The sequence below is a fragment of the Bombus affinis genome, chromosome 1 (assembly GCF_024516045.1).
Source record: "Bombus affinis isolate iyBomAffi1 chromosome 1, iyBomAffi1.2, whole genome shotgun sequence".
Taxonomy (NCBI): Eukaryota; Metazoa; Arthropoda; class Insecta; order Hymenoptera; family Apidae; genus Bombus; species Bombus affinis.
This window is the reverse complement of record NC_066344.1, coordinates 9,257,400-9,283,888: the sequence shown is the minus strand read 5'-3', so window position 1 is coordinate 9,283,888 and position 26,489 is coordinate 9,257,400. Positions and strand designations below refer to the sequence as shown.

At 43.5% G+C, this 26,489-nt stretch overlaps 1 protein-coding gene across 5 annotated transcripts in view; it reads right to left on the bottom strand.

Moving 5' to 3' along the window:
• Window positions 1–26,489, bottom strand: part of LOC126918014 (3-phosphoinositide-dependent protein kinase 1) — a 403,560-nt gene that overhangs the window by 313,686 nt on the left and 63,385 nt on the right. For 2 of the 5 annotated variants that reach the window (XM_050725675.1, XM_050725807.1), the window contains exon 2: window positions 25,386–25,412. The exons of 2 other annotated variants lie outside the window; for them this stretch is intronic. In XM_050725675.1, the coding sequence (XP_050581632.1) occupies window positions 25,386–25,412 (27 nt within the window). Of the gene's footprint in view, window positions 1–25,385; window positions 25,413–26,489 lie in introns of those variants that run through there. One more of the 5 variants, XM_050726300.1, reaches the window with a different exon arrangement.

The window sequence follows — 26,489 nt, the reverse complement described above, 5'->3', positions numbered from 1 at the left end:
GACATGGTGCCGAGAGAAGCGTCCACGAAACATTCCGTTCGCTAGATTCTTGGTCTTTGGGTAATTCGAGTTTCCGCCTCGATCCTTGTCCCACTTTGCGCTATAAATATTTTCCAGCCATTCCGTTTACCGTCTTATCTTTCTGTTTATACGTAAGAACGTTGAAACGGCGTATTACACGCGGCGCCAAGAGATCGATCACGGATGAGCGTTTAATCCTTTTTCTGGAGGCCGTTACGAGGCCATCAGCCACGAATTTTAGCAAGAGCACGCAAACGTAGCTATGTGTTGCCGTGGATGTATCTGTGTGTTTTACACGTCCTCTTCCCGGCCGGAGGGTTAATGGAACGATAAAGTCTGTCGTTGAGAGCGTATTTAAAAACTGCCAGCCGTGGGCGCCACCCTCTTTTACTTCTGCTTACTTTCTACCCTAACTCCCTTAATCTTCGAAATTGTGGAATAGAAGCATCCAAAAGTACTAAGTAAAACGTAAACACGCAGACCTCCAGTCGACACTTGCGATTGTGCCAATTAAATCTGTCGTTGGCCGCTTTCTACTATTCTCCCTAAGAGGGTAGTCGAGAAAGCGACGCGAAAACGCGCATGAGTGTCTGACAGGCGCGAGTTTCAAGCCGAAGAAGCTGAAAACGAAGGGCAACAGAACCGAGACTCGGCGAGGGGAGTTATCGCGAAAGAATTCGAAATCATAATACGAAACTTGGTTCGCGCGAGCTGGGGGTCGCGGAGGAAGAACGCTCGGCGTCTAAAGTTAGATGCTGGCCGGTCTCGCTGCGGCGGCATCTCCCGCGACGAGCCAACAATCCTCTCTAGTTTCCTCGCTTTCCGTTTATAGGCTAGGAAGCTCGTTTCTTTGACGAGGGTATGCGGACGACCCGCCATAACAAACCCGACCGGCAGGTTTTAATCGTGGTAATTCATCTCGCAGGATCGACTAATTAAGTGGAATATGCAGCCATAACGTAACCAAACGTTGCCGCTACAACCGATTGTCGGTTTGATCGATCGCCTCTAATGCGCCGCATTCCAACTGCATAGACAGAAGAAATTCGTCACTGGTAGGATTTGATGAAGGTAACGATAAATTCGAAAAGTATCAAGAACATGCTTGAAATAATAGAACGGCGCGGAGATTCGAAGTTATAGTAACTTTAGTTTTGATTTCTGTAACTATGGAAATTTAAGAAAGTCTTACAGGAAAACTTTTCTATTTCTCTGTAATTGAAATTTGAAGTCAGTCTGAAAATGTATATAGAAATTAAAAGATAGATAGATAAGCGGACGAATATTTATACGACCAACTATATTTTCTGTTCGAACAACGTTTTTATAAGTGTACGATCGAACCATATGACGAACGATCTTTCATGGAATCAGAACGGATCTTTCCCGGTTTAATTCCACGCACTTCCAGGTATCATCGCAATAAACGTCGTCCTTACAAATGGCAACGGCTGACGGTACGTTCGGCGAACTGCAGACGGCGCTATAATAATTTTTCGTTGCTCGCCGGCACGAAAGCACACAATCACTACCCCAAGTATACGTACAACGAACTAAAACGAACGAAGGCAAGCGATTCCCGGAAATCGCGTAGCGGCTTGATGCACGATGACAATTAACAACCATTTTCCTCGTTATCTGTGCTTCTTTTTCCTGACTACGTGACAATTTCAAGCGATTATTCGTCAGGGACCTACCACTGATGCGACCTCACGATTGCAGTCATTCCAGCTTGATATCAATCTCGAGTTCCCGCGGTCACGATGACTACGCACGGGCCTTGATGAACACCCTTCTCCTTCCTATCTTTTTCCAGCGGTTGTAAACATCTGGCTACGGGGGCATTAGAGACTCGTGAAAAATTTAGAAGATCCCTCGCGTCGTTGGCGTCGGCTGGCGCCCCGACGACGCGAGCCCGTCGTCGATCGCTCGTCGTATGCATACACCACGTACAAATTTTTACTGTGACGATACGACGCTTTAAATTTCAGAATCGTAAATTTTCCACGAGAATTCGGTATTTTCGACGCTGTCCTCTTTTTCGATTCTTCTACCAACGTACGACATCACTTTTCGATGAAAACACTTTGCAAAACGCAACTTTCCGCCGATGCTCTTTCTCTTTTTTTTGCTCTTCATTCGTACAAAACAGTTGCCTATTTGGAATACACAAAACGTTATTGCGAGATCGACGTTAATCCAAAGTAAACGATCGATTACAGGAAAATGAAATTTTACCAAGACTACAACAAGACACGGGTGATTACACACCTAACAGCGTGGTAATTCAAAGATTAGGAATTCTACCCCAACGAAATATTCTGTTCAATCACCTCGATACGGGGAACATACAGAAATCCTTTAATATGAACAAGAAGAGACAAACACAGGAACGGAATGAATGTTCCAAAAATACCAGGCTTCCAGTGCTCTTCCTAGAACGACAATCTCACGACAATCTTGCTGAAAAAATAACCGACATCTTAGAATTACGTGGATACTTGCTAAACAAGATCGTAAAGACAACCATACCAGCCAACCATTTGCCGAGGTTAACAGCGAAGAAAGACGAGGTCGAGGTGCGATATTGCGCGGAAACGAGTGAATAAAACGACGTGACGCGACGATTCAAACGAAGCACTGCACTTGATATTCGTCAAGGAGGGTGCAGGCGAGGCGGTGCTGCAAGGAGCGGTCAGTTGGCTATTCGCGGAGACTCTGATGCCCGCCAAATCGCAACACTCGTGAAATAATATCCTTCTTTGTTCCTTCCGTGCCACGACAGCCAGGCATAAAGAGTAGCCTGCATAAAGGCGACGCGGAGCAGTAAAATGCGACGCTCGCTAAAAGATTTTATTCCGCGTGCACCTAGATGTATATCTTAATATCAGGAAAGCTCAACTCGACAAAGCCGCGACATCTCGCTCGTCGATGACATTTTGTATGTCTGTTTCTTCCCCTAGTCCACCTCGTGTTTCGTGTCTTTATTCTTTATGCATTTAGCAGGTTGGTAATGCATCCAGCGGGATCATTGCATACAAAATTTGAATGCTGATAGATGAAAAATTTTATGGAGCGAATGATGTCTGAGTGGTCGCGCAATAGTCGCATAAAGTCCCCTGATCGCCTTTCTCACCTGTGATCTTCGTTCGTTTTGGGGGCAAAAGGCGAATTTATTTTTAGAACTTCTGCCAATTTCAGGATTCAGGTCCTCGCTCAAAGTTCAATCGAGGTTATAGCCCCGGTTTTCGGCTGCACAGAGTGAGCTATATTAAGAATTGATTAATACGAGAAACGTTAAGTCGAATTGAATGACGTAAAACGACGTGAACTACAAAGCCAAAGTGTCATGTACGAAAATACGTTTGTAAATCGATCGTTTCGGTTCTGGATTTTACGAGGAAATCCAAAAGAGGTTCCATCCATTATCTCGTACGAGTCTGTAAATAAATGAAACAAGTCGAGCGCTTCCAAATCGAGTCACCTAGTCCGAGAATACCAGTGTCAGAGAAACATCTGTCAATCCTCGTAAAATGGCCCGTGGAAGCTGGAAATGCGCTACTCGGGAGAACATGTCGGATGTCTGTTATATCGATTCGTCGTTTGACACGAAACGAAAGTGTTTGAATGACACTTCCTCTGTTTTGTACTCTCTCGACCTATTTCCTATTATTACGTTAACCTCCCCTCATATTTTTTAATAGCACTGCTTTCTTTGCTACATTGACGTCCGTGTAATTCGAGAATACTCTACTGAATCTTATCGATCGTATCTGCGTAATTTCTCAGGCCAGTTACATCGTGATTTTCGATGAGAAATGAATATTAGCTATTAAACATAGATAACGATAAAACGTCCAGTTCACGATATATTAAATTAACCGGGATAGACTGGACTTCGTTTTCAAGGTTCTCTTCTCAAAAATGGTCTATAAATTCGATATGAAGGAATATCATAAATTCATCGTTTATCTTATTACGATGGTTGTCGTTAAATCAGCGAAATCCACGACGACTCGAGCACGCGGTTGAAGAAGAAGAAACAGGAAGAAGACGAGCCGTGGGAATTTCTATCGAGCTTTGTCTTGCTCCGAAGGAAAATTAGATTCAGACAGTGGTGACCGAGCGCGACCAGGTCCATAATTAAAAGGCTCCGACCGTGTTAATTCGTTCGTTCTTATTCAACCCTTTAAATCTCGCTTACAGCTAAGAAAACCGTTGCGTTCCTCGTGTTACCGTGAATTAAAGGAGCAAATCCATTATTTGGCCCAAGTGAGTTATCACTGGCATCTGCTGGCTGAATTTCGTCAGCTTGCCTTGGAAAGTCGTGGCGTGGGATTCGTCACATGCTGTTACAAAGGATCCGGCGATTCTCTGACTCGGACGATTCTTCTACTGTCGCGTGTTATTTCGTTCTCACAGATTTTGTTTTGTTTAAAGCGGATTTCGATACAATGGAATAGCGTTGTTGACATAAGTGTAACGATTCGAGGGAGATTCGTCGAATTAGATTCGTCGTTGACTGATTTAAAGGATATTTGTATTCCACCGTGTATCCTTTTAACCCAATTCCATTCTTCCCTAGATTCTCGTTGGTAAATACAAGAAATAGGTTAGAACGGAGGATACTTTTGCTACCCGCTTCTGGCTTCTTCTTCAACCTTTTCCTACTATCAAACTTCAAACACTCTATTACTTTCGATTATCTATATTTCCACCAACATCTGTTCCTCGACTTCGCGTCAACTTCAACGTTGACAAAATCAGCAGAGAAAATAAGCCGCATCCAATGAAGTTATAAAAATATATTCAAGGAAGGTTCGGTTAAATCATAACGGACGAGGTTTGCAGATTAATCAAATAAGACGATCACGTCGCGCATAACAAATCTGCGGTCTGATCTTCGAAGAGGAAGCTGATTTGTCATTTATATCAAGACATCTAACTGAATGCGCGCACGGTCGATCCGAATCTTCTTACGCGTAATCCTATTTCCGGCAGAAGCAATCGAATCTGGAACGCACACGTCGCGCGAATTCGCCTCGAGTCTCGAAGCGCATTAATCGCGACGACAACGTGCTCGACTTCCAACGACGAATTCTTCATGCATATTTTATGCGCGCGTCGAAGATTCGCCGCCGCGAGTGGATCGGGATCGAACGATTTTTCCATAAGTCTGCATCGTAAATGGAGCAACGTGGCGGATCCGAAGATGCATGTCCGCGGCGAACGAGTGATTTACAGCGGGTGTCAGTTTCGCTAGACGAGGCGGAACCCTTGGTAAAAATTGCGCCGCAACAGGTTGCCCGTATGTACCTGCCCTGCTATGAAACCACTCACACAACCGAGCCAAGAATCTAGAACATTCGCTACGGAATATGTGGACGCGGGCCGTAATGCTCGCTTAACTGTGTGGATAAGCACGGAAACGATATTGACGCGATTTAATTCCGTGCCGGCGATAGAATACTTGTGAATGACGAATGGATCGAGGACAAAGCAAATGTTTATGCTAGTTTCATAGCTAGTGAACAGATTTACAGAGTGCATGTGAATATTTGGATGTACGCTCTCGTACACAAGTAGGATAACAAGTTTGATTACTTCGTGCAAAGTTCAAGATTGAATTTCAATTTTCATTATCTTATTTAGCAAGTGACGAGCGAAAACCTATGCGCAATTCAACAGATTCCTTTGCGATCTTCATCGATAATTAGCCAGCTTGATAGGACACCTCGATGGTAAGAATTTACGACATAGGCGAATTACTACGTCAAGGTATTAAAATCACCTAGGTAAATTATATGGAACGCGTTTAAATCTTTTATACTATGCGTCAAACTATCGCGGATGAACTGGTCGTAAAAAAATACGCTAAGGACGAATTGCGGCAAGTCATCGTTGCTTACGCTGAATCATTAATCTGTTTTTATCATGCTCGGCGCCGGTTTACGCAATCTTTGTGAATCAAAGGCCGTTTCCGTGAAATTTCGAAAATATGCGACACGTGTTATTTCTGCAAAAACAGTCGCATTACGCAGTTCGTTTTTATCAACGTTCTGCCGTACAATAGGAATGTTATTTCTAGAAACAACCGCCTATATTTGTCATACTCTGTGACGCTCTTACTAAAGACATCGTAGGTGTAACTCTGGACGAACATTCCATCGTTAATTCTACCCATTTTGTTTCGCCATCTCACGAAGAACATATTCCTATGTTGATTTTACTGAAAAACTCCGGCAAGAGAATAAGAAATTCCTGAGAAGTACCAGAGAACAAACGATGACAGGCTACCATTCTTTGGAAAGAAAGAAACGCACAAAGGAAACAAAGTTATAGGCCATGAAGCAACAATAAACATTGCGATTTTTGATCGAACAACACCCGTCTGAGTCAACGATAGCCGTCATTTCTGCGCGATCGTATCAGCAGACCGGATGAAAATACGATTCCTTTTTTATCTTTGCGTTCAAAGTGGCGGGTACGTAATCCCACCGGCGAGAAACTGCGTACTTGGTCGTTCTTCGGTGGCCGGTGATATCACGGCGCAAACGTGTCACGTGCCAGGGGACGTTCGCCGTGTCGAACGGAAGCTCGAGGAACGGCTATTCACGTGCAGCGTAATAACTCTGGCTGCCGTTCATTCACGGCGAACGTGCATTCATTCAGAAATGAATGACACACATAGCAACTGCCACGGCCGGATATCAACTTCCTCGTAAAATCATTATCGGGGCTGGGAGATAAAATTAATCGCGAATTCAACGTACACGCACACGAATCCAAAAAGTTGTTCGGCGCCACGTGATATCTCGAGAGCACAGAAATCGCGCGATTACGTGTCTTCCGGTTCATCGAGTCGCGCGCCGCGATGCTAATCTAATCGATGCTGCAGTACAGCGAAGATGCGTTTTAGAAATTAGTCGTGAATTAAATTTTCTTGGAAAATCATTTGGGATCGTTTCGCGCGAAGCCACGCGTCGTTTCGGTGTAACAGCTCAATTTTCTCAAATGGTTCATTTTACTTCTTGGAATATTTTTCTAATCTTTTCTCATTTTTCTAAACCCAATCTGACCCCTTCCTCTTTGGATAAGTTATCGTCTTCAAACGATATTACCGATTTCGTTCGTTCTTCTTCGTACTATCTGTCTTCTATCTGGTATTTTATTTGAAACAATTTCTAACGCGATAGTGCCGCGGAAGGCGAGCTTCGATGAAACTATATTCGTCAAAAATATGCGTCGTAAACGATAACGTGTGATTTCAATACGCTCGATCTAATTCGTACAAAGTTACGAAGAAGTTAAACAGAGCTTCGCGATTAGAAATTTCAAGCAATCGACGCACGATCCATAACACTCCAATTAGTCGATCAAATCGCTTTCCTGCAACGACATTAAGCTAGATTTTAGCCGATCGATTTCACGTACGACCGATATTAACTGGGTGTTTACCAGCCGCGTGGAAACTCGGAGGTTAAATTGCTACGTCCGCAGGAAGCGGTCATTTTATCGAGAGAGAGAGAGAGAGAGAGAGAGATTCCGAAGTCTGATCGGATAGCGAGCTGGCAAGCGTGTTATGAGATCAGACGGCTGAAATAAAGCGCGTCACCGTGCGATTCGCAGAAATGTAGCTCGAGTTGATTCCGTATTAGTCGGTCGTGATTGCGGTCGTAAAAGATTCATTGTCGTGTGGAAAAGAAGACTTTTAAAAAGGCTGATTAATAATAAACAAGTCTCTTGATTCAACATATTCAGAAATAGTCAGTGTGTAAAATCTTGCACAATACCTTGACTGACTCATCAAACGCGTTAATACGATTCACAAAGAATTCCGTGAATCTTCTTACGGTAACGAGAATAATCGTTTCTTTGACAACTCTGGGAACGTATGATCGTCGATCGGCGTGGTACAGATTGAAGAATTGCACTATATCTTTTAATTGAAGGATATTGACGTAATGATTATGAAATACAGCATAATAAAAAGAAACAGTTTGTCAAGAAGGAACAAGCGTAAAACAAATTTTAGTACAAAGAAGATAGTGCAAACTACTAGAATTTCGATAACCAAAGCTGAGACGTATAGTTTCATAAATGTTTTTATACGAAAGAGACTGTTGAATTTCTAAGGTACATTAGAACATTCTAAGAGCCATGAACCTCTGATGATATACGCGAACTACGCATCAGCTGTACGTGACTGTCAATATATACAAATTCTCCACAGCCCTTTTCAGTCTTTCAGACGAGTGTACAACCCAGAAAAAGAACAAGGATCAGCGTAAACGTGCGGCGCAGAAATGCGTAAGTCCCGTCGAAGTTTCCGGCAAGAAAGAGCCCAGCAGAGATCCATGGGGACGCGAGAAAGGAACGAGACAAAACGGGAGTGTACGGTTTTCTCCTTCCTTCCTCTTTTTTTTTTTCTTATCAGACATGCGATTCACGTTCCTAGCCTCCAGCACCCCCGATTCAATCTAGGCGAGGTCGAAGGGTGGATTCTGGAAGGACCCGGGTTGCTTTGTGTTCGTGTGTCGAACAGTAAGAACGTGTCCAGAGTCGTGGAGGAGACAAGCTGTAGGGGAGGATTGAGCGAAAATTGGAGTGAGGGGTGCTCCTCTTGGAAAGAGAAAGTGCGAAAAAAAGAAAGAATAGAAGGGCACGGCAAGCTGAAAGTTTTCGAGCAAGGAACGCTTTATGAGCGAAATTGATGGCGAGATGCACGGACGGGCGAGTAAAACGTTTGCCACGTGACATCGCTGCCCTCTTCGAACCGCTCGTATCCGGTCGTGGTTCCTCTCGAAGCGTCAGCTGCGGTCCAGAAATCTCGCTCTCGTAATCTCATTCACGGCCGCCCTTGCGGTGATCGAGTCGTAACCTCTGATCTAAATTCGACACGACCGATAGAGTTGATCGAGCCGGACAAGAGAACGACCGATTTACCAGATCTCCAGTTCCGCGCGTGGTATCGCTATCTTCCACCCCTTTTCACCTATCTTTTTCTGCGAAAGTATCGTGGATCGGATTAGGTTAGAAGGAAACGGAACTTACCTACTTCTTCCGATGCCACAATTTATGAGACCTCTAGAATCAAGTTCGATCTACTTTTCTATATGCAGTTAACCCTCTTTTTACAACCATCGTGAATTTCTCAACATTATTTCAGATATATATAGATACCACGCTATTGTATGTGGAACGACAGAAATACAAAATGCTCTTTTTGGATCGCGACTGACCGAGTTCCCTGTGGAAACTAAGTACGATCTTTCACTTATCAGTTTGCTCTCCTATTCCGATTCCTATTATTCGCCATGCATTTAGAGGTAGATTGGGAGAGGGGAAGGAGGAGAAGGTTTAGGTTATTATGTCGAGTGTAGTATGCTGTTCGACCCATGCGATGGTACCGTATTACCATCCTGAAACGCTCAATTCGGAATGGAAATTACAATCGATTTCGTTCTTCGTCGCAGTCGCTCGAAACAGAATTGGCACGGCTTCTCGTGTTTTTCTATTTCGATCGCGTATATCGAACGAGCCAAATCGCTCCACTTAAAGTAATTAAGTACGTATGTATATGAAAAATTTATGTTACCTTCTCGCTACTAGAAGATTCTAGCAATCGAACGGAAAACACTGCGGAGGTTAACGATGAATCGATTCAACAAAGTGGACATTCCCACGATCGTGATCGAGCGTTTGCAATGCAAATCTGCTTACTTCGCTGCTATAAATTATTTCTCCGTAATCTCGTTCGTGGAAAATATCGAAGAAAAGTTTCCGTTAAAAAAACTATGGAAGTACAATCGAAGTTCTAAATTTGAATGGCAAGTTCTGGCGGAATGTAAGAAGTCGTGGAAAATCTTAAACGGTTTTAAAACGACGCTTTCGAAGATACGACAGCGAAGCTTCGAGATAAACGCGGCAGGGAAAAAAAGTAGCAGGCATCTGGTCGCGAATTCTTTTTCATTAAGACCAGATGCAGAGCAGTCGCGAGTTCATTCACAAGTAGACGTTTACGAGCGGTTCTTTCCCTCCGGGCCGCTCTGAAACTTCGACAAAGTCAAGTTCACGCTTCAGCAGCGGTAAAAACCGAGTCCCTCCGTAGACCGCCGGATGTCCTGTGCAATAAATTCCGTGGCGTGGCGGCGGCGAAAAGAAGATTGGATTCAACGAGCTTGAACTTTTTAATTCGCGTAACGCGAATTAAAGTAGAAGATTCGTGTGTCTTCTCGCATCTTTACACGGTGGAACGATAATGATTCCTGTAACGAGAGCTAATTGCAAGCGAAGGCTTTTTCACTACGGTTGGAAGTAGAAAAAGTAGACGCTGTAAGCTACGCGAACTTTACTCCAGCCAATAACTCGCTGTCTCAAAGTTTGCCGCAGCGTTCCTTCGCTTTACAAAATGGTACTAATTTTTTCCGCGAGTTTTAGTAAACTTTCGAGAAGTTCTTTAAAAGGAAGACAAACTTGGTATTTTTACGAAATATACGAATATACAAAATCGATTCCATGAAACGAAGTAGTTGTTACTCGTGGTCGTTAGGATAAAATAGAATAAAATCCCTCGGGAACGTGCGCTATCGACTGTAAATATTTAAACATCCGGGATGTAGTTCGATCAAAGGATTAATATTTTTCTTATATTTTCTGAGTTATGATTGGAATCAAACGCGGACGTAAAAGTTTTCCACGATAAGTGAGTTAACGTATATTTGCAATAATTAGAAGATGTCCAAATACATAATTATGGATGATAGTATAAACGGCGCCAATGGTTGTCATGCGTTTTGTGTTTGCTTGCAAGAAACACACCGTAGACGGATGCCATATACGTATGAATAGCAACAGGCCGCAACACGTGTGCAACACCAACGCGTTTCCGGCGATTTTAAAAAGACGGAGATACTGTTTCGCGCGCCGTTTCATAAATTAGGATCCGGAGGATTTACCAGATGAATTACAGCTGGCTCGATAACGCGTCAGCCGACTGCTCTCTTTTCCCGTTTCGCGGCGGAAAGCTCGTGCTGCCGGTTCATAAATTCCTTTGCGTGTTTTTATTCGTTCGAACGCCTAAACAGAAAACGCCGTTTGCATGATAAAGCCGGCGACGTTCAACGTCGCCTACAATCTGAAATTCATGTTTGCCTCGATCGATACGGATAACATCGCAAAATTGAAAATTATACTTCACTTTACTACCCCCGCTCACAGTGGTACGTTAGTTCGCTTTTCTTTTTTACCACGCGTCAAACGAGATCGTTGAAAAAACGAAAGAAATGATTCCGTGAGTATCGGCACGCCATCTCGGCGCGCTAATAATTATCACTGACGATTAATGCGTTGCAGACTAGTTTATTCCACAAAACTAATTGTACGAGGTATATTGTGTGGCTCTGATTGATGAACGTGTAATTATCACGAAATTATCCGATCTCTGTGCTGCGCATTTTGCGACGACGTGACGCCTAATGTCGCTCACTTATGTTAATTAACGGTGTTCTAGAAAATCTGATCGAGAATCAGTCCCGCATCTACACGTTTTGCGCAGGAAATATTTTTTTCTAGCTTGAATCTTTTAAATTTCCTTTTGGCTATATTATAGAAGCTACATTTTCTCGCAATTAATGAGTGATAATTTACGAATATTATTTCTACAGTCCTGGAATCATCACGCGAAAGAACAAATTGGCAAACACGTGTTCAAATTCGATCGAACGGGACGGGCGCCATGGTGAACGGCAAAATTGTGAGCGCAAAAACGGCGCACGACATCGATTAACGCAAGATCCACGCGTACATTGTTTTCGCTTGTATTTCACCTAAATGATCACGGGCACACCGGTCGCGAGGACACCCTTTGACAATCGCAGCGGAATCAATCGCAAATTGTTTTGTCCCGGCTGTCTGCTCGCCGAGGAAATATGTACTTGACGCGACAGAAATTAATTTTGCAAAAACCCTGGCGCCCCGACGACTGTCCCGTAAATAAGCTCTCGCAGTTTTCGTTTCCCCTTTTCCTTTTTTGAATACTAAAGGTAATCTTTTTAATTTATGTCAGAGTGTGCTTAAATTTATGATGAGACCGGAATTGAACTTTTTTTTTAGAAAGGATCGTAACGCGAAGCTAACTTACGTTATACAGTGGTTCAGTGGAAAGTATTCGGACAGTTATCATAAAAAACTTTTATACGCTAAAATCTTAATAGTGTTAGCATCACTTATTTACGCGTATATAATGTAAAGCTCGAACGACACAAAACAACAACATCTTCTCCATTTGCTGTAAGACGTCAGGACCTTTTAGCGAATAGGAGAATTCAGCCTCCTCATAAACAGTATTTTCAGGCAACGAGCGAATTTATCCAACAAAATACTTTGTTCCGCAAGAGTTACGGACAGTATGGATTCAAGGATTACCAGAAACCCTTCGATGCTCTTCTCGAAGAGTTGCACCATTTATGAAAAGGAAAAGCCGTGATACAGTCGTAGCTAAAAGCTTCATTGAAATAAACGCAAGTGCGGTGTCGCGCAGCAGCCAGTTTCAAAGGACTCCCGTTGCCCTTCTGTAGAAGTGATTCTCCTTCTTCATCCCTAACTCGGTCCTGCCGCTTATGCATATATGTATGTATATTATGTGTCATGCATATATGCATGATTCGCGTACATACACGGAAGCGTGCACGGCCACATAGCACGTGCGTATATCCTCGATCCCCGTGGACGACACTGGCTTACAAATTGCCAAACTTCTTAGCAAACCGGGAGGAGGAAAGGATGACTGACGGTAAGGAGAGAGCCGGGTTCAAAGGAATCGGGAGAGGACGCGTTGACAAGACGAGGAGAGTAGGAAAAAGGAAGAGGCACTTGTTGTGCCGATCGAACATCCTACGAGGATGTCGAAACACGTCCAGCGAATTTCCCTTCTGAAATGCAGGATGTGTCGTGGCACGTGGCTATCGAAGGGCTGTTGAACTGGCGACTCGGAAAACAATAAAAAAAAGTCCCTGCATACTTGAGATTTCCATTTGGCGCGCACGATAATTCAGATAACGTATCTTTTAGAAGATCTAAAGTGTAGCGATCACAGGAGAAAAACGCGACAGGTACATTTTTAACGTACATTCTCCGATTATAATTGTGATGAATCTAAACGATCGTAATCATTCTATGATTAAGCAGAAGAATTTTAATATAGTAGCCACTGTACAAGGTCGAATTATTATATACCTAACTACTTGTTTCTATTCCTAGACTCTTACCTATAGAAGACGTACTCGTGATCTTGATTTTTGTGATAATACAAAGCTAATGAAAGCACTGAAAGCGAAGGATAGCAACGTAAACGCTGTTTGTATCAATTTTACAGATTATTTATTTTGCGCAGGCAGAGTCTATAAACGAAACAACGGGGACACGTTACGAGAACGTGGACAAAGGACGGTACACAATAGGCCCGCGATTAATTTCGCCGATCGTCGTTGGATGACCGTATCGCAGTTATTTTATTAATATCCAATCGTATTTCGAAAACGTACAGCTCGAAATCGAAGGGCTGCAATAACCATCCATCCAATTTGCACGTGATCGCAGAAATGGACGCAAGGTGGCTCTTTATTAAATCAATTCCAATGGTAGCACAGGATGGACGAGGGCGAGGAAGGGGACCGATGCGTGACTGGGAGAGGGCTAATTACGAAAATATTTGATCTCTGTGAAAGATCGTATGTCGGTGCGCGCGTTTGCTCACGTATTACGTTTTACGTTGGTTCCGCTATAAATCATCCTTTCGTTCCCGACTGTCCGAAATTCCTTGTTTCTCCGAGTTATATGCCATTGTTTTGAAAAAGATTTAGCCCATGTTTTCTATTGAAATATGTATAATTTTGTGTGCTGAACTTGATTAGCCGCGTAGTAGTGACACACGTATGTGAATATGAGTGTATGGAAGTATGTGTGTGCACAACGTCTCAAAAAACAGATGAATGTAACTGTTCCGTTGACAGCGTGATATAGAAGATGGTGAGACAAAAAGAGTGCTGAGACGCGTGCAAATGTATATCGACGAAGATCCTGGGAATCGTTTATTAAATAAATCTAAAACTATTTTTATATGAATTCTAAGCGTAACCTTAGTGTTTCTTTACTTTTATTTCGGCAATTAAGATCCACAATTCTCAACATTCTCGTCACTGCTTTTAAGCTGAATTAAATGGATATTCGTGCGGAGAGACAATAGATTGGAACTGCATCTAATTCACGAAATATCGATTATATAAATTCAAAACTTAACAGTTAACCTTAGTTAACATTTTCTGGGCACTTCGTGCACGAGACGAACAAATCACAAGAGAAGATCAAATATTCGCTTGTACGTCGCTTATCTGTCACGACTAACTAATAGCAGGTTTTGATTAAGCTCGTCGATCAACTTTTTCGTTCAAACCTCGCGAAACTGCGAAGGACGGTCGATGAGAAACCTTTGGCTTTCATGGCGCCAAAGAGAAGTAAGTTGAGTGTAATCGTAATGAGTGAAGTACGGAAGAGAGGGAAGAGAATGGCGGGAAAACAAATTCATCGAACCACTCGAAAGGCACGATTTCCCAAAGAACGTCTCCCGACGCTCGTAACCACAGACCTCGTTGTTGTTTTCAACGCGAGCTTTCGTTTTCCTTCTGCCTCGTTGAGCGAACATGGCTCTCTACCACCTCTTAACCCGCAACGAAAATGTCGAAGCCGTTCCGTCCTGCATAATCGTGTCGCGACGCGGGGGAGAAGATAAATCGTTCTTCCGTTGTCCTCTTACGTCATTGTCGGCAATTAACTGTTGATGAAAAATAGTTATTTCTTTTTGCACGAGACGGTTGCGAGTGCGTGAGTAATTGATGAGTGAGGAAACCATTAAAGCTCCGAAGGAACGCTTTAAACTTTTCAGCATCGATTTTGTACAAAGAATAAAATAAATTTTTGGTAGATGGATCAATGTCGAGTTCAGAAAGAACAGACAGAAAGTAATTTGTAAATTTTTAGTTCTCCAACCAGTGGTCGCGAGATTTTTAGTATTAGTTATCAAACCTGCTTCGATATTGAAATCTCGATAAATTTGATCACTTACAATTTCCCACTAAATTTAATCTGTGTACGCGCCAAGCTAAAAGAACGAAAATGAAAAAAAGTACTTCGACCAGCATATAATTAGATTCAGCGAATCCGACAGGGAGAATGATCTGGATAATAACGAAAGTGGTCGCGCATTTCAGCGAACGGTCCCGATTACAGAAGTAAAAATTCCCATTGAAGGACTCCCATGGGGAGAGACAGAGTGCGCGTCCGCATGCTGCCAGAAATATAATTAAAAAGTGGTAGTTCGATATCGTGTCGCGGACTGAATAAAACCGCGTAATGGATTTTTTCCATTTACTTGGTCCCCTCGAACTTTCTCCGGGCGTCATGAATCTTCACAACGTCTCGGCAACACCCTAACGTGTGCGCATACGTGAAATGGCGGTCTCCTGTATGGTATACAGGATCGTGTGTTCCCAACGACACGGAGACCCGACGGGAAAACGACTTTGGGTCGTTTCCACACCTCCGACCAAGGGTAGGCGCACGACGATCCTACGTTATAGACTCGCTTCTCCTGCTTCCAGGTCTTTTACCCTCGTCCTGCTTTACGACTTCATCCGATGCCCGTGCATTCCGCCTTCTTTACGGATGTTCTCCGCACACGTTGCTGATTTTATGCCCTTGAAATCTCTATACACGATGTAGTTTGTACCGCAAGTTTAACAAAGCACCGGTACTGTTTCTTCTAGTTTCTACCAAAGGTTAATTACTCGAATAAGATCTGCAGAAGGATCGGAGAAAATTGTATTTCTAATTCGTGATTCTACGAAGAACAGGCAACGTATGGATTATCTAAATTCGATCCTCATTCAGCTTCATCTACGATTACGATTTGTTCAGTAATCCAAGACCGAAGCAATAGCGCACATACCCGGAAGAAGAATTATGAAAATGGCGTTAAGTTTGTCCAAGTCGTTACCTTAACGGCCGTGTAACACGTAACGCGATAATGTGGCGAGCAAGACAGAAGAAGGCATCCCTTACGAACATCCTTTATACTTGTATCCCACGATACATCCAGTCAGCCAGCCAAGCAACCAGTCAGCCATAGAGTTAATGGAAATGCTGGGAGCATGGGAGCGCATACTAAACGGCCTGACCTCTCCCCCCTGTGCAACCGATGACTTTTCGACTTTTCCTCGCGTTTCTACCGCTTCCTAGGGACACGCAGCGACGATCCTCCTTCTCATAACTTCGTTCGTCCGCGAACCCATAAATTTACCGCGACAACGCATAAATCAGACGTGCGTGCCCGAACGTACGCAGGTCAGATAGACGACTCGAGGAGAAGCGATCAGCATTCCAACCGCGGAGAGACCTTCGATATATACCGGCGGCGTAGAGTAAACACGATCAGCGTACAACGGGAACGATCTTTCCTCCTTCTCGGATCGACAACGTTGGAAGAAGCGCGCGATACCTTGTTACGATGTTCGAAGCTAGTCGATGTAACCTCCAGTCTATTTATCACGACCGCGGCGGAATTACGCGCGCGTTCTGCTACATCCACGGGCGACCGCGTCGAAACTCACATATACGTGGTTATCGTATGTTTCTTTTCGTCTTTCTCCTTTTTTTTTATTTATATGCCCATCTATGAAAAGGGTAGCTACCTACAGAAGAGGAAAAGCGATAGAGCACGAGAATTTGCATCGCTCTTCACATTTCGCGACGTTTCGATTAATTTACGTGAAAGCGCCTTTTCACTGGCAAAAAAGAAAAAGTCGCCGCCTCGACGATTCGAAACGCCTGCACGAACGAACGATCCATTTGCGGATCCCTTGGCTTTTTTCTCCGAAACTTTCGTCGATGAGCAAGAAACAAAAAACGGAGGAAAGAAAGGGAAAAAATACAAAAACAAGGAGATCGACCGGACATGCATCGTTGCGACTACATACCGTCCCAAATCGGTGGCCTCGGATGGGTGGTACTCAGAGAAGAAGTTCGAAATGATCGATGACCGGCCGATATTGGTAGCGACATATGGAGTAGCGTATCCGCCAGCTTGCTCCTATAATGGGCGCCGCCGCAACCTTTTTCCACGCGCTGGAGATGTCACGCCTCTGATGTCACTCGAGAGCAAATTTCTACTTAACGACTCACGGATATATACGAAGGATGTATACACGACTGCTCGCGAACGTTTACTTCTCACGCAGCGGCCTTTTTACGGGGACTTTCGACGCATCAATCAGGGCCTCGTGACGCGAGAGACGTCCAGAAAAGAAAATAGAGAGGCGGACGTACCAGTGAAACGGATAAACGAGCGAAACAGGAGAGGTGCTCCATTCGGTTTCACGGTTTCTACGTTGTTTCAAACGTCAGTGAAATCGTGCTACTCTTCTTTCGTCTGGGTCGTTATGGGCGGAATGGCATTCGTGCAAAGGGTACTTTTAATCTTTTCTATATTTATATCATACACTGCATTCCGTGCGCGATACGAAAAACGCAAACCTTTTTACGTAAAATACAAATGTAAAATTTATTCTGTAAAAAAACAAATTGAATTATCATCAACAGTTTGCATATATTAATACGCTTGGCTCTAATCATTGATAGCGTACACGCTATAATTTTGTAGCCACTTTAAGTTGATATCTATAAATACGTATAAGAGTATCATCATTGACGGAATAACGACTCTTCATCTTGGTGTTCAAAGATTTCCAAGAATTCCAGGACAAATCCAGGAACATTTACAAGAATTTTACGTTCGATGTCACTCGACTGATCCTTCTAATATTAATTAATCATAGAATCAGCGAGTGTTTCTCCGCGTAGAACTTTCCAAGTTTACTCTAGCACTCTCGTCGTAATGAAAATTTCGCGACTCGTAAGCGAGTCCATAGATAATGAGAAGAGGGTAACGTCAAGAAGAAAAGGGAGAAGGAAAGAGGTCGCTATCGAGCGTCGAAGAAAAAATAACGAAGGTAGCTTGGTTCTCTACCCGTGCTCTCGCATCTCTTAATCAATTATTGTTAGACCCGTCCACACCTCCCCCGCCACTGCCAGGCGATTTCTCTTGAAAAATTGATCGGGGCCTGTCTTTTGCCGACCCTTCTATTCCTTGGCGAGCATACGCCGGAGATGAGAGAAATGTAGGTCGAGGGAAAAAAGTCGAAAGTTGGCTGGAACGGCGCAACGATGCTTAATTCGAACGCGTAAAATCAGGAGTCGTAATCTTCGTCGAATTAAGATCAAAAATCCACGGGGTCGATCGGCTTCATTAGGCGGCCGAGATCAAACGAATGGCGCGTGAGCGTCGAAATGAAAAATGTTGGAATTATCTTGCTCCCCCAGCGCCGAGTCTTGCAACTTCTCGCGTCTAGGGGTGACTGTTCCCGGAGTCCTTCCTGATGGTGCATCCCTAGGAAAACTCATTACTCTGTCAGGGATATTCATCAAGCTTTGATTATTTGCACGTCACACATTGAAGCTCGTCTAGATCTCGCGTCTTAAAAGCTCCCGACGCGACGCTGCCTTGTTTATACGTTGTTTCGCTACGATTGCGATTTTGCCTTTGGTATTATTGTGCGTCAGAGATAACGTTAGGAATAGGTGGAAGATTCTTAGGGTAGATTGGTACAGTGACAAATGGTTCGAATATTGGGTTATCGTGACAATATTTAAGTTGAGGATCGGGGCTTGACACGGTTGATATAAGACCTTCGAAACATTTTCTTCTCCGGGAAAAAGAAACTTCCTATATTTGGTAGTTCTCTCGACTTCGTATATCCAATTCGTACCACGACTCCCCCAAACAAATTCTCCCAAACATGGAAATAATTCTATATACGCAAATCTTCCTTATCGCTTCTAATCCGTCTGTGTCCTAGAAAGAAGCTCGTAACACGGAGAATTCAAATATTTAGGAACATGTTCGATCGAATCGAGCTAAATATTTACCTAAGACAAAATGAAAAGAACGAGAGAAGGTTCGACGGAACCGATTCGGGGGATGAAATGAGCGTCCAGTCGGGAAACATATTCGAGGATCTGGACTCGGTGGTCTTCGACTCTGCCGATTCGAAACTCACCCTTCCGCCTATCAATTCCCAATAGGTCGGCGCTCCGCTCGAGAGCGTACTCGACTGTCCGACAGGAGAACAGGAAGAGAGACGGAGAAAGAAAGAGGAACGTAAGGGCTCCGTGTCTCGCGGCGGCGACGGCACGTCGAATTCTTCAGTCGTTAGGCGCGCAGGCTGTAATTGACGTGGTCGAATAATGGAGTGCTGCCAATGGGCACAAAGGGCGAATGCTGGATGCGGTGGTGCCGCATGAAAAGCCCGAAGGGTGGCAGAGGGAGAGGGTGGTGAACGGTCAGAGCAAAGTTCCTTGCGATCCAAAAGGAGACAGAACGTTTTTATCCCGTTTCCGACCCCTATCTGATCAGGAATGCCTCTCACGACTCGAGTGATTTATTCCCTCCATTTCTGGGGATTATTTTATATATAGATCCGGACCAGAGCCACTCTGGACGCCGTGCCGCGCTGCGTCGCGTCGCGTCGCATCAGCATCACGTCTCCTCTCTTCTTCCTTGGTCAAAACTCAGGGCAAAGACTTCCAGGATCACCCACCCACCGTCTCTGTTCCGCATTTCCGGCGTCGCCACCAGCCTTTTCGAAAGTACCAGTCCTTTCGAATTCCTGACTCGGCAGCTCCCTCTGCGCGTACCCACAAAGGAAGTTATTTCTTGAATTCTTTCGCCACGCGAATTCCCGCCGGCTAGGGTGTCACGGTTATAAATCGCTCCACCCCCGATCAAGATCCCCGATTTTTATTCGGCAGACCGAGTTGCGATTCGACGCACCATGTACCGGATCAATTTTCAAATTCTGTTAACAACTGTGTCTATGTTACATATATCTATACGTACATCGCGTCTGCTTTTTGAATTACCGAATGACGCGATATCATAAGAGTATGGAGGGAAGAAAAGCAACATCCAACCCTCTTTTCTCACATCGAAGAAGCGCCAAGACTTCGAAAATATCATTCCGTGTAATGGACGAATGGAAAGGGGGGAATCGTTGGAACGAACTGAGCAGACAGACGGTACCGCCAAAACTTTTTTCCAGCCGACGAATCTCTTGGAACATGGGCGCAGCGAGAATCCGGTGTCGACTTTTCGCGAAATGCTGCGAACACCACGGCAGCGCCATAACTTTCGAGATTTGAGAGATATCAGTCGGGCTCCGGTAAATCACCGGCAATCATTCACAAGATTTCACGGGATAAGAAACGTGAAACGTATTCCCTCTGCCAACTTCTTTGTTTCTCTGTCCCTCTTCCTCTCTTCCGTAGCCCAGCACTTTCGACCTCCTTTTTCCATGACCACGTTAGCTGCTCGACACTTGGCGAACCACGTAGGGCCACGTCCTACGAGAATTCCATTAACGAACAGAGAATAGCTTGTACCTAGAAGAGGATTAATTCTTCGCTGGATTAACACCAATGTATCGTGTTTTACGGATTGGCTCGATCGACTAGTCGACTTTTATTCGGTCGACACTCGTCCAAATCGGATTCGATCATACGTAGTATCGGTATCGAGCTATGTTACGCGCCTTCAAGGGGCAATATCGTTAACATTTTCAACGTGTCCTTTGACAGGGGTGATTCGGTAGTATTTCGCGTTGATGTTTGCTCGTTTAGGTACTTTGAAAAATCCCTCCAAATCCCTTGGTTTTCGTTTATCCTTTTGTTATCGCGCGTTGGGATACACCGATGTGTCGTCAGAGTTTAATTAAAGAAAATCCAACATCGTCGAACGATGCTTTATTCGAATGGACAGCATGTAGTTAAAGAAACATTTCTTGGTTTCCTCGATGGCCGTTTAGTGCAGGGACACGTAAAAGTTTATCTCAACGTCGATAAAGTGTGGAACGAATTCGTACAAAAATGCGTTGTGAACGTACGTGAAAATATTTAATTCATGGACGCATTTCATATGATTTATAACAGCGATACGACAGTCGATGCCCGCCTATATGCTTTTATAGTATTGCTCCGTGTCTCCTCTTCCGAGGGAACGTAACTTTCTTGTATCTTCAATAACGGGGGGGGGGGGGGGGAAATAACTGCTGGCGAATATGCGGGAAGTACCCGACGCTAATTTTGATAAAAGTTTGTGGGTTTATAAAAAGAATACAACTTTGTTTTCCAGTAATAGCAATAAAAATCCATTTGCTACGAACAGTTTCCTTCTTACAGATAACATCTAAGAGGTTATATAGACGAATATTCAAAAGATACCGTGCTTCTACCGAACGTTGTCAAAAATTCTCCTTATCCTTTACCTAGTTCCGCAGTTCCCTACGGTTAATCGATTATAAATCTTCTAACACGAACAAATTTCACTAAGGAATACCGGAAACGGTGACGAAAGCGTGACGACGATTCTGAAAAACTACGCAGCGGTATAGCCGAGCATTTTCAAAATAGCCGCGCGCTGGTAAAATACTGCACCGTGTAAATCAATCGGCTGAGCGATCGCGAGACGCGACGCTCTTAAATTTCCCTCGAACTGACGGCCGCCAACGAAGGTGCGCAAAGTGCTAGATTGTCGGTTATAGGATGTCCAGACTCGTCAACTCGCCCTATTGGCCGTTATGTCCGCGCTCGTCGTAACGTTTGTTTGATGGAACGCGCGTTACGTTTAAGGTGAAACTCTCGAAGTGATTGACGAAGGCTATCAGGGATAGTTCGATTTCGATGGCAATGTGCAGATTTTCGAAGAGGTGATTCAGGAGTAACTTGGAATTAGGATAGACGACGACGATATGGAACCTTGCAACCTTACGCTGTTTTTACCCGATAATTTATTCGCGCATTTGTTATTTTTCAATATTCAAAATTTCGAATCTTATCGTCGATATCGAAATTCATCCAGCCGCGTGACCGTAACTAAAAAAAATGCACACATAAAAATGTCCGCAAAAGCCAGTCTCCTAAATAAAAATAAGTCTGGTAAAAAAAAGAGTGACGTGAAAAACGCGGACGGTTCCCTGAAATATCGAAATTCGCAGTTTCGTATCGAGCAACCGAAAGTTTAACTACCTGCTATTTCTGCGTAAAAACCACACGCTTTTCTCGTTCTGGTTCAGACATTGCTCACGACTATTCCCTTTCGACTGGCAGACACGCAACAACCAGCGTTTATATATTATTCCGTTGGAAATAATAATATTGCAAGTGAGGAGGGGTGGCAGATCGACGGCATTGCGTGGCGGAGCCATTACCGTGCCTAAAGCACCGAAATTATCGGTGTATCGCGTGGCGAACGGGGGTGGCCGGTTCTCTTGCGAGTGTCCCGGCGAAAAAGAGAGCGAATCGTAACAAATCACTCGATATCTCGGAAGCCACGCGCCGAGAAAGCCGGCGAACAGCCCCGAGGAGACAGAACCGAAGGAATGAGAGAGACGAAGAGGAAAGGGAGACCGGAACAACCACAGAGACGCAAGAACTTTTCTTATTTACGAGCGAGCTTATTTCCTCGGGCTACTGCATATGGATATCAGAGCGAAGCGATGGCACGCAGCGCGGCGAGCCGAGGTGGATGCGAAAATCGGCCGAGCACACCGCCTGGAACTTTAATGCTACCTTCCAAGCCCTCCTTCCGCCTCGCTGGTCAATTCTCTTCTTTCTCCACTCCAGGGACTGCTCGTGTCAACCGCCCACTCCACACACCTTGACACACGCTCGAATCAGTTCGCTTTCTCGCGCGGAAAGCCGGAGAAACTTCAAGCTAAAGGATTAGAAAAGGCGCGGTTGGCTTTCCAGCAAGAGAATCTCGATGCAAATGAATGGAATAAGTCGTAAGGTTAATGTAATCTAGTTAATCGTAATGACGGCTAATGGAATACCAGACGTTTTAGAAAATTGTTTTCGAGAGAATTTTAATGAAACAAACAGAGTTCGTGGTGAGATCGGCGGGGAGATTCTATTTGAAGTAATTTGAACTCGTTCCGCCGTTCGCACGAGAAGATTTAATGGGATACCTATGTCCTAATGTATCGCGTTATCTCGTAAATAACATCAATCGGATTAATCGTTAAAATGAACTTCAGTCGCATTTGTTGACTCGAGCCGCCACACCGGTGAATATTTAGGCAGAAGTCGGTGTTCACTTTGCAGCGATTTGTGTGTATCGATTTACTCGGATTTATTTACCTGGTCATTTCTATTAACCGTTGATTTGTGATATACAATAAACGGCTCAAATATGTAAAATAATCGACTCGATTGAAATAACATTCTACAGGAGTTAAACTTTTAAATTTGTTTGCTCCTACGAAAAATAAAAAGAGAAAACATAGTTGGAATCCGTTCTCAGGTATAAACTTTATAATCGACCATTTCGCATGTAGCGAAGCGAAGAAGACGATAGAAACGCGATTCTATTTTCCAGAGAGTTCGTCGCGCACACCGCATAATATACGGAATTCAAAAAGAATTTGTGCGTTAGTCGCTGTTTAAGACACCGTTAAACCAGCTCACAGTACACTTATTTTTACGACTAGAAGACTTCCTCTGTAGTTATGAAAAGTTCACCCGTCCAAAAGTCATCCAGTAAAGAGAACCTTCGTACTTTAAGGCTGTTGCCACGTGCATGTTCGCAGCGTCGACAGAAATTGTATTAAGGAAATTACCCCACCCCGAAACTACCACGAAACATTAGTCTTCGACGACCACATTCTTTGCAACACTGTAACTGCTTTCACTTCGACAAAAAGTCTCGACGCCTCACGTTGCAACATTGCTCGACAAAAAGAAGAAAACTTGCGGCAGAGAGAACCGACAAGTATTTACAGGTTGATCAAGATACCTGAAGTTTAACCGGGTTGGTTTGACTTTGTGTAGTCCGATTTCCAGGATGTAGAAGTCACCGGTTTCTTCGTGTTCTTAATTACACTGGTTTGCCGTAAAAGGCTCGCTTGGATCCGGAAAAGAATTTGGATCTGAAAGGATCTTCTCGTTGAAGTAGCCGAATTATCGGACCCACGTATCGACTCCTTTTCGAGTGTGCCGGTTACGTCGTGCGAATCAGCACGTAAGAAGATTAAGAATACAGAGAACAAGCAGACAGCAGCGGCAAAAATGTTGTCGGAAACGTTGCAAAAATGTCAAGGAAATGAAAAGATACGTTTATCGATTTTATTGTAGTTTCGAAGAACAGGTGATACGTGGAATATTAAGAGATACCGTTGTTGTCGACGAAAGAAATAGCACAACATCGCATCAAAAATTGGTGGAGGAACGACAATGCGGAAATAGTGGTAGAATAATTTTTCAGAAATCAGCAGAATGTTCGATTTCTCCGCCGTTATCATTCTTTCTCGAGAAAACATTAGGACTATCAGCGATAAAGGTAAGAAAGCGACTGGATTTCGCTCACGTCCGAAGAAAAAGTGAATCTGTCGTCCGAGAGGGAATCACGTCGCCGGAAACGTACTACCTACTCTGTCACAGTAGCACGTCACTGACTGTTTCTTGATTCGAGCACAGAGATCGACGACGGAGCCCTGATCTCCCGACAGGGTCCAGAAATTCGTTTCGTACGGTTAGTGATGGACAAGATTTGTTTGAATTCTGTCACGACCTCCCCGATCGTTCTCCGTAAGGCAAAAGGGACAGGTCGTGGTCCCTTTACAGAAATTGGATGCAGGATTTATTCGTGAAATCGGAACGTATTACCGAAGCAACGTGACCACTCAAAACCAAACGAAATATATAAAAATCATACTAAAGAAAACCAGACAGTAGCATTCTGTATAATAAACGATCCTTGTTTTAAAATATCTTGACCACTGGAAAATTTTCTGTGACACATTTGTCGCGTAATGAATCAGCAAGCGGAACAATTACACGCAGATGTTTGTACTTGTTAGATAATTTGAGTTAATTCGTCAGGATAGAACAGAGGTAAAGGAAAAGTGAGAATTCCTAAGTGCCTTGAATATCGGTATTTAGATGACGCGAGATAACTCTACCTATTCTGCACACGAACCGCATGCACAAACGGGTTCAACTACATACCTCCGCGTGTTTGCGCCGGAATTCTCCGAAGGAGAATTTCCTTACCTTCAATTACGTGTTAAGGTTCAGTGTATAATTTTCACCGCGTATAATTTAAAACAACCATAATTATGTTATTTAGCCTTTCGATGGTCTTGGTATTATGCGGTATTTTTCGGTTTTCCAATAGAATACTAGAGTAATTTTGTATTTACCTTCTCCTTCTGCGGATCATCCTCGATCTGAAATAAAACAAAACGCAGCAATTACCATTTAATTCTATATTTTGAGACAAGAACTTATTCACAAATGAAACAAAATCATTTCCTAGATCGTCATTGAAAAATTACGTCGAAATGTTTCAAAATTGTGAAAAATTATCCGAAATACGAAAAACAAAAAAAAAAAAACAAAAAAAATAGGAAGGCGCGGCGAATATCGGAAATTTGTTTCGGATATTTGCTTTCGAATCCCCGAATACGCAACGGAAACATTATCGATATCCGTACGCTATTTCTGTGGCTACAATTTATATTTAACCATTATCTCGAGCAGGATCCGCGTTTGTAAACATCCTCGAAATGGACCATCGATAGATAAAAAGCAGTCACTGGTCGCGCGATTAAACGGCGTCAAGATAAGAGTTCATTGCAATCCAATTACCTCCGCCACTCGACAGGGGGTAATTAATCGTACGGACGATGGCTCGCGAGTATCGACCTAGTAATTGTTAAGCCAAGACACGGATTACCGATATCTCCGAGTTGAATTTCACGATGTTTTGCACGAAAGTTATCGAGTCGATTTCAACGTCACGTGAAACAGCAATGAGAAGTATGGAATTTTTGCTGATTTCATACTTTGGGTTGTTTAAAAAGAAATCATGGAAATTATTGGAAATTGCGAAGAGTGACGAATACAAATGTTACGACTGAATAGAGAAACTTGTACTAAGAATATATTTATTAAATAATCTCTATATTACATAGTACGATTAATCCTTAAAATTATGGGACAGTTTACCGAACGATAAAGCCTTCTTTATAATAACAATAATACTTGAATACTAATACTAATTACAATAAGTACTTGAGTTTAAAATTGCAACAACTACGATATCGATCTCGTGCACGCAATTTATCGTCTGATAAATTTCATACATTTTATTCCACAGACGGTAGACACCTATATTTCGATCACGATTACAAGCTCGATCGTCTATTTCCTCGACGCATGAGTTACGCGCAATAACGTCGAGTGACCTGTGGAAAATGCAAAGGGAAAATTAAAAAAAAAGGATGGGAGGGGGATACCAGAAG